This window comes from Phaethon lepturus, unplaced genomic scaffold, assembly GCF_000687285.1.
Source record: "Phaethon lepturus isolate BGI_N335 unplaced genomic scaffold, ASM68728v1 scaffold4185, whole genome shotgun sequence".
NCBI lineage: Eukaryota > Metazoa > Chordata > Aves > Phaethontiformes > Phaethontidae > Phaethon > Phaethon lepturus.
In genome coordinates, this window is record NW_010541027.1 from 26,884 (window position 1) to 34,941 (window position 8,058).

The 8,058-nt window shown below is 36.7% G+C and overlaps 1 protein-coding gene across 1 annotated transcript in view; it reads left to right on the forward strand.

Annotated features, from left to right (window-relative positions):
• Window positions 1-7,491, forward strand: part of LOC104621175 (chromosome unknown open reading frame, human C16orf62) — a gene marked incomplete at its 3' end in the record, with an annotated part of 31,214 nt that extends 23,723 nt beyond the window's left edge. Inside the window, exons 21-25 of the mRNA XM_010287594.1 lie at window positions 1-51; window positions 2,742-2,805; window positions 4,830-4,928; window positions 5,737-5,814; window positions 7,377-7,491. The exon at window positions 1-51 is cut by the window's left edge and continues 33 nt beyond it. Of these exons, the coding sequence (XP_010285896.1) occupies window positions 1-51; window positions 2,742-2,805; window positions 4,830-4,928; window positions 5,737-5,814; window positions 7,377-7,491 (407 nt within the window). The remainder of the gene's footprint in view (window positions 52-2,741; window positions 2,806-4,829; window positions 4,929-5,736; window positions 5,815-7,376) is intronic.
• Between the last annotated feature and the right edge of the window lie 567 nt (window positions 7,492-8,058).

The window sequence follows — 8,058 nt, forward strand, 5'->3', positions numbered from 1 at the left end:
TATACTCAATGCTCTTCTGCATATCTGCAAGACGATGCATGATTCTGTGAAGTAAGATTAACTTTACTTATAACTATCATTTATGCAAAGTTTGGCGGCTTGGTGTACAGTTTGACATTTCTGAGGCTGTTTGTTTCATGGTGGATTAAGACATTAATCCAGTTAGTGGTGAGGGAAGAGCTGTGCGGTGAAGTAGCAGCATGTATCATTTCCTCTTTAATTGCTACTTTATTTTCATACTGAAGCAGAATTTTGAACGGAAAGTAGTAGTGGTTTTGTAGAGTTTTCTAGTGAAGCCGAGACACTAAACGATCCAACCTTTTAAAAATATTAAAAATATGTAATCTTTGAGGTATAGTGAATAATAAAACTATTTTTGAGTTTTAAGTGAATATGTAGTCATTAAAGCACAGATTGTCATACTCAATTATACCTTTTTATGGGCCATTTCTTTCAGCTGTTACAAAGGGGTGTGAAGTCTTCAAATGGACACCTGGAAGATCTCTAGGAACTTGATTAGGGGAAGCTAGAACAGAGGAGCAGCTCTTGAACAATCTGTGTCTTTCCCCTGAATCCTCCTCTTCTTTTTTTCCCTTTGACTTTGAGTGCTGAGGTTGTTAGGGATCCTGTGTGCCCTGTTGCACCCTCACTGTTTGAATAGCCGTTGTGTATCGGTCAGGACATTTTTTCTTTTCTGTGCCAACGCCTTCTGATGTGCCAGGTTCTCAGCAGTTCTGACTTGACAGTCTACCTGTAATTTCTGTTAATGTTTGTTTTAAACTGATTTATGAACAGGAAAAAAGGGGGTTTGTGTGCCCAACTTGGACAATGACAATTTTCTTTCCGTTTTTGTAGAGTGTCTTAGAGTACTGGCCAGATACTTGTAAATGAAGCTTCCATCACATTCAGTTGTGCAATATGGAAAACAGTTATGGTTTGTAGGTGACTTGCAAAAATCACACAGAAATCTCTGTGATTGAAAATAAGGCCAGAATCACAACGCTTGCAACTTTTAGATCTTAAGAGTAAAAATCTCCTTTTTTTCTTCTGGTGTGGGTTGAGGATAATTGTAAGGGCACAGTTTCTTTTGGCACTCTGAGCCCGGAACCTCGTAGTATGGCAGATGCTGTAAAGGAACTTGTAACTTTCTCAGTCTTGATACGCCATGAATGCAAGATTTATTGCCAATAAAGAAGTCAGATTTGGCATGTAATTCCAATTTATACCAGCTAGAGTGCTTTATTTTGGGATAGAGCACCTTATTTGGCTGTATGTTGCACTAAAACCCACTTCAACCTTTAAATGGAACAATACATTGAAGCTAAAACAGCTTATTAAAAAAAATTAAGCAGTATATGGTGATCCATATTTGGTACTTGCTCTGATGTTTTGCCAAAACAATTTTGATAGTTTACTGGGATCCTTAAAGTGGCTTATGCCAGCATTTTTTTTAGCTGAAGTAAGATGGTGTGGCTCGTTAGCTCAGTTCTATTGTATCATCTCTTACTGGCAGATCATTATACAGTCTAACTATCTTAAAGTAACTCCTGCATCTATTTTTACATCCTAGTTCAGGAAACTCCAGACCCATTGTGTAGGGCTCGCTGACCCCCGTAACAGCTGTTGGAGGATAACAGCCTTTAGACTGGTGGGGGTCTGATTCAGAATTGAACTGGAAACCTATAACTGACCCGGAGATCTCATTACAAGTCTTCTGAGCCTTTCAGAGCCCATTGGTTGACTCTCTTGATTGGCAATGCACTAATGAGCTAATCATGCTGAGATTTTCTTTCCTCCTTTACTGAATTTATATAGGAAAACTATTGTTCTTGTCCCATCTGGTGTCTGAGCTGGCAAATTGGTAACTGATATACTAAAGGTCAAAGCTGCAGACAAGTATATAATAGTAAAAGGATTAAACAGGATTAGTTAATTGCAATTTAACTTTTTGTTCATCCATTTTCACTGAAACAGATTTAACTTAATGGATTTTTGTGTGATGTAAATTTGTTTCAAATTAGATTTAGACTCTTGCTGAAGAATAGGTGTCTGTGATAATCTTAAAAAAAAAAAAAAACCTCTTTTTACGTATCAACTTAGTTCAGTTCTTACTAAAACATCAAAAAGGCAGCACTGTAACAAGGTGGTGTTAATTATTTTTTTAAATTCTGTGTCAGGGTTAGTAAAAAAACCAAAAAACACCTAGCCAAAAAAAGCAAACAAAACAGTAAACGAATGTTGTTTCTAAAATAAATACATTAACTATTACATAATGCTAGTTGTAGTGTATTTTTAAAGCTTTTCCCCTTAAATAGGATACCTTTATTCTAAAAATAGATTTACTAATTTCTTCAGGTTTTTATAATCAGTTCCTACTCAAGTTCTCATGTTGTAACACAAGACTGAAGCTATTCGCTTGCTGCGGTAAAGAACGTTAGCTTAGCTTCCTTCTCCTCATGCCAGTCCTGAGTTTCTGTAAAATCTAAAGACACTCTTAGTATTTTTATGTTGGTTTTTTTTTAATTTGGAATTTAGTTTGGTGCATGATTGACTTGGTGATATTCATATTAAAATTAGTGTTATTGCTTTATAGCTAAAGTTATGAATTTAGTGGTCTTAGAGTGCAATAAATATTTTATATGGACATAACGTTATATAAATTAGTATGTATCATTTCAACCTTTACAGATAAATAATATAAGCAATATTCAAAAATTTACCATGTAAATTTTCTCTTTTAGTGCACTAACACTTGAGGATGAGAAAAGAATGTTAGCAGCTTTGATAAATGGATTCATAAAAATGGTGAGTGACAATTGTGTACAACTGCTGGGGTGTACCTTGGAGCTTGGATTTTCATTAGATCCCCATGAGAAACAGGTGCCTGTGTAGCTGAGTCAGAGACTGTGTGTCTGACCTGCTTAAGACTGTTGAAAACCCCAACTGGTATATTTTAGTGAAATAAGTGTGATTGTGTCAAAAGAAATGTTGTACAGCGTTGAAGCTCATGTGGTGCAATATGAGAGTTTAAAGTGCATGTGCGGTTTATTTAATTATATGTTCTGCAAGTTTTTTAAATCTCATGGGAAATGTGGTAAGTATTTAAAAGTTAAACAGCAATTAAAGTCTTGCCTATGATAGCATCGGAGAGGTCACTGATTTGTGTGAAAGAAGTTCCACTACCCAGCTCTAACTGGAACCAATACCAGCTTTAAAAAACACAAAATAAATATAACTTGTATGTTATTCTTATCTCTGTTTATTTTAATTTCCAAGGAAGATAATTTGTATCATCAAATTAGTAGTACCACAAAAACTCCAGTTCTTTTGTCTTGAAATTAGTTTTTAACACTTCCTTCTCTCTTACCCCAGTAAAACCTTTTGTTCTTGTCTGTTGTGTTTGAGATGTCAGGTTGTTTTAGGGAAATGTTCTCAAGCTTTTTTTATTCTCTAACCAGATACTCTCAATGCTTGACTTTTCTTTCACATAGAGCTGACAGGCTTTGTCTCTGTTTGTCCTTCTTTGTTCTTTGCAATTCTATGAATTTATCTGTAGATGGTTGCTTTCTCTTCAGCTATAATGATTCGCTATTTAATATGTTTTTAATATAATTTTGCTTTATTAAGCTTTATATGCAGTATAATATTGTATAATTTCCTTAGGAGGATTTCCCACATTGAATAATACTGAATTTGACTTTATAGTCTTGGTTTAGGGGGAAAAAAATCCCATAGCAGCAAAATGTCTAGTTACAAATTTTAAACCAGCACACATTAAGATGTGGAGGGAAAGGCAGTTGTAACAATCATCCTTACAGTCAGGCTTTTCAGTGGAAAAATGTATATTTTTAGAGAAGATTTCTTGTGACTAGGAGTTGCATGAATAGAGGAAAGGCAAAGACAGTTGTCTGTAATATAAAAAGCAATACTTTGTTTTCTGGTGTGGTTCCTTTGTTCTTCCACTGTATGGATTAAATGTAATTTTTTTTTTGTAATTCTATAAAAACTTCTTTTGCATGTGGCTTGAGAACTAATAACTAAGGCAACCTTTACTTCTATTAGAAAAAAATTCCATTTGAATACTTAGATGTAGACTGCCTGGAGACTCTTTCTCTAGCTAGGCTTTTAATTGACAGCTGAGACACTCCAGCTGACAGCATTTGTTTGTTTGAAATCTGGAGGGTTGGAAGTAGGGTGTTCTCAAACAAGGGTTGGTTTTGACGACTTTTCTTTCCTGCCAGCATGCAAGGTTGCAGGCTCTTGCCATACTCTATATGCATATATTTATTAACCAAACCCAAGGGAAACCTGCTTTTCTTACTGGTATATCTAGTTAGCAAGATGCTAATTTCTCTTGGAGGCCTTTTCGCACCTAGATATTACAGGAATCTGAATATGGATTCAGTGATCGATTTCTATTTTTCTGGTTTTTTCTTTTTTTTTTTTTTTTTTTTAAGTTCATACTATACCAAGCCTTTATCCCTGTTCTGTAGAGAATAAAGAGTTCTGCTAGTTTTGAAAACACTTCACAAGTCTAGGATTTAAATTTTGTTTTCTTGATAAATACTTGATCTGTAAAGTAGAAGATCATGTGGAGTAGGGACAAAAAAAACCCAGCAAAACTTTCAAGTTTCCCTGAAGGTTAAGCGTTGGAAAACAGACCGTTAAAAGGACAGAGAATCTCCAGGTGCTATTTTGTTAATGGTGGGGCTTTTTCTTACCAATATCTCGGGATTTTGACTTTGGAATACCTGTGGTTTATCTGCATGCATCTCAAAGTTAATGGTCTACAATGTTAAAATCTAGGGGGGGCGGTTTGTCTTTTATAGGTTTCGTTTGGCCGTGACTTTGAACAACAGCTGAGTTTCTATGTTGAGGCCAGGTCAATGTTTTGCAATCTGGAGCCTGTTCTAGTCCAGTTGATTCATGTAAGCTACAGTTTATCTACGTTATCTTAATAAGGGGGGGTGTATTTGCAGTTCTCCCATTCCCTGCCCACATTATTGGCCTATGTCAAAATAAGTGTGAAGCCTTTTTATCAGGTGTTTTTAAAGTAGGCTTCTCTCTCATCTCTCATTTTAGCACCCCAGCCTCTCTGAAGTTCTTGATTGACAGGTATACATGATATTGCAACAAAGAAAACTGGCTATCTTGCAAGGGATTTCATGTCTCAAAGAAATGGCAGTTTTCTGCATTCAGAATTTGGGTTCTCTCTTCTATAATCCTCCATCTAGGAGAGATTAGGCTGTGTCTGGCTGCAGATATAGGCAGGGTCCTGCTGTGATTGGGGAGGTTAATCTCTTCTGTGTTGAGTCACATGTCAGGTGAGCATTAGCTGCATCTGATTCCTTTGCAACATTATATCTTCTCTTAAATCCTTTTATTATATTGTTTTTGTTTTTTTTAATAAGTGCATTAGCTAGAAATCATGATTTTTATGCCAGGAAGGAGATGATGACTATCCAGCACTATAGCTGGGAAGCAAGGGATGATTTAAAGCCTTGAATGTATCAACAAGTCTACCTTCACAAACCTTCAGAATCATATTTGCTTTAAGGAACAGTCACTAAAATTCTCCAAGTAAAAACTAAACAGTACAGTGAGGGTATACCATACTGGGGTCCCTTTTAACAGTTTCTGTTCCCTAAATGCATGCAGTAAAACAGGCAGTTTGTTATTTGCCTCTGACCTAATAAATCTGTGCATTTTTCTTAATGATTTGGTTTTTATGTGTAGTCTGTGAACCAACTAGCAATGGAAACAAGAAAGGTGATGAAAGGAAATCATTCCAGAAAGACTGCTGCGTTTGTCAGGGTAGGTCTAACACTAATAAACTTTGAGCCTGCCTTCTAAGCAGAGAATGGGATCTGCTGCCACCAAAGTTTATAGTATTTGCAAAAGTGGTATGTTAGTATTTTTTGAAACTGTTTGTAGTCTCATTTTCTCTTTTTACCATTGATCTTTGGGAACTGGGGTTGTTTAGTCTGGAGGAGACTGAGGGGAAATCTCATCGCTCTCCACAACTACCTCAGAGGGGGTTGTGGTGAGGTGGGTGTTGGTCTCTTCTCCCAAGGAACTAGTGATAGAACGAGAGGAAACGGCCTCAAGTTGCACCAGGGGAGGTTTAGATTGGATATTAGGAAAAATTTCTTTACAGAGAGAGTGGTCAAACACTGGAACAGGCTGCCCAGGGAGGTGGTGGAGTCACCATCACTGGAGGCATTCAACAAACATGTGGATGTGGCACTTTGGGACATGGTTTAGTGGGGTTGGTGGTGTCAGGTTGACAATTAGACTTGATGATCTTGAAGGTCTTTTCCAACCTCAGTGATTCTGTGATCTTTACTCTCTAAGGCCAAATGCTGGCATTTAAGAAAAAAAAATGACCCAAAGCATGTAATGGCAGCTTTGTGTTAAAAAAGAGCAAGAAGATCGACTTCCTCTCTAAAGGAAGGTTTGTTGGAGAGGTGTCTGTGTGAATTTGAAAAGCTGAGCTTTCTAGAATTATATTTGAAATAAAATACTTGATTTTGAAGTAACTCAATCCCAGAGAGAATGGGAGATAAAGGGAGAAGAATGTTTTTAAACTTCTGTGTCACAATATCAGTGTTAATATGCTAAAATCAGTATTTGAATTTCAAGTAAAGTGCTGCTTTCGGCTTTAGTGCCTCTGGGTCTATAAAGATATGGTCAAACGAGCTTTGAACTGTGCACAGGCTATGCAAGTTGCTTCTGTTCCCCACTTCTCACCTGAAACATAGCAACTAAGATGTCTTCATCTTCATGTGTTGTGAAGGTGTTTGCATATGCTGCCGTTAGTTAATGGGTTTTTGTTCACGGCACCTGTGCACAGTGTCCTGGACAAAGGATAGCTGGGGTCACCCCGGCCAACTTCTGCAAGCCTGGGAGCTGCTCACTCCAGCTAGGTGTTTGGGTTCCTCCAGTAGGCCTAAAGCTGCAGCTAGATCTGCCTCCTCCCAAATACACACAATGCCCCTGCTTTGACCGGTTTGACAGATGGATTTTCCCTGAGGACCAGTAGTCTCTTCTAGTTAGATTTTGGTTGTGACCTGTAAGCTGGTTACCTGAGGAGAGAGGAACTCTTTGAGCTTGAGTCATAGAGCAAGGTTTGAGCTAATGTAATAATAACAACAATAATTAATAATAAATATTGTTATAATTCTTGAAAAAATAATGAGAAATTTGAAGTTGCTGGTTTTCGACTTCACATAATACTTGCTTTTTATTGAAAGTCTTTCACAAAACTGATTTACAGATTTTTGATTCCTACTTGTGTATAAAATCAGTAATGATTGCTATAACTCTGAGTTAGGAATTTTCTTCAGTTTCTTTTTTTTTTTTTTTATTTGCTTTAGGCTTGTGTTGCCTTCTGCTTCATTACAATTCCATCTTTGAGCAGTATCTTCACACGTCTTAATCTGTATCTACACTCCGGACAGGTTGCTCTGGCAAATCAGTGCCTTTCACAAGGTAAGGCACAAATTTGTCTACTTAAAGGTTCTCTTATTTCAGGAATATTTCTAGCTGTGAATAGTAACTTGGTTGAAATTATGTGTCATATATTTATGATGTAATTAAAATGCAGCCCTGTTTCAAGCACTGTTACAGTGAAAACTTTGCATATTAAAGCAACTCTTCAATTCTAACACTAATTCTGTGATCTGAATAACCAAGACAGCTGACTCTAGTTGACATAGTCATGGCTGTGAGGTAGGTTGTCCTAAATTACTTGGAAATTATGGAAAGCATGGAATGTTTTTCTTCTGCATAATTATGCAAACACTCTAATCACAAATGATGTGCTTTATTATAACTGTGGAAGAAGAAACTAGTTCATCTCTGTAGTAGTTCACAGGCTGACGAAATCCTGCAACGAGCTGGAAAAGAACTAAAACTTATGTCACTATTTAATATGATCTTGTTCCCGTTCATATCACAAATGGAAGATGGTTACCTATTCTGAAAGTCTCCTCATACTTTTAACTGTTTGCAGTGTGTTTCTCTTCCTTTTTAAAGTGATGACATTCTACTTTGTTT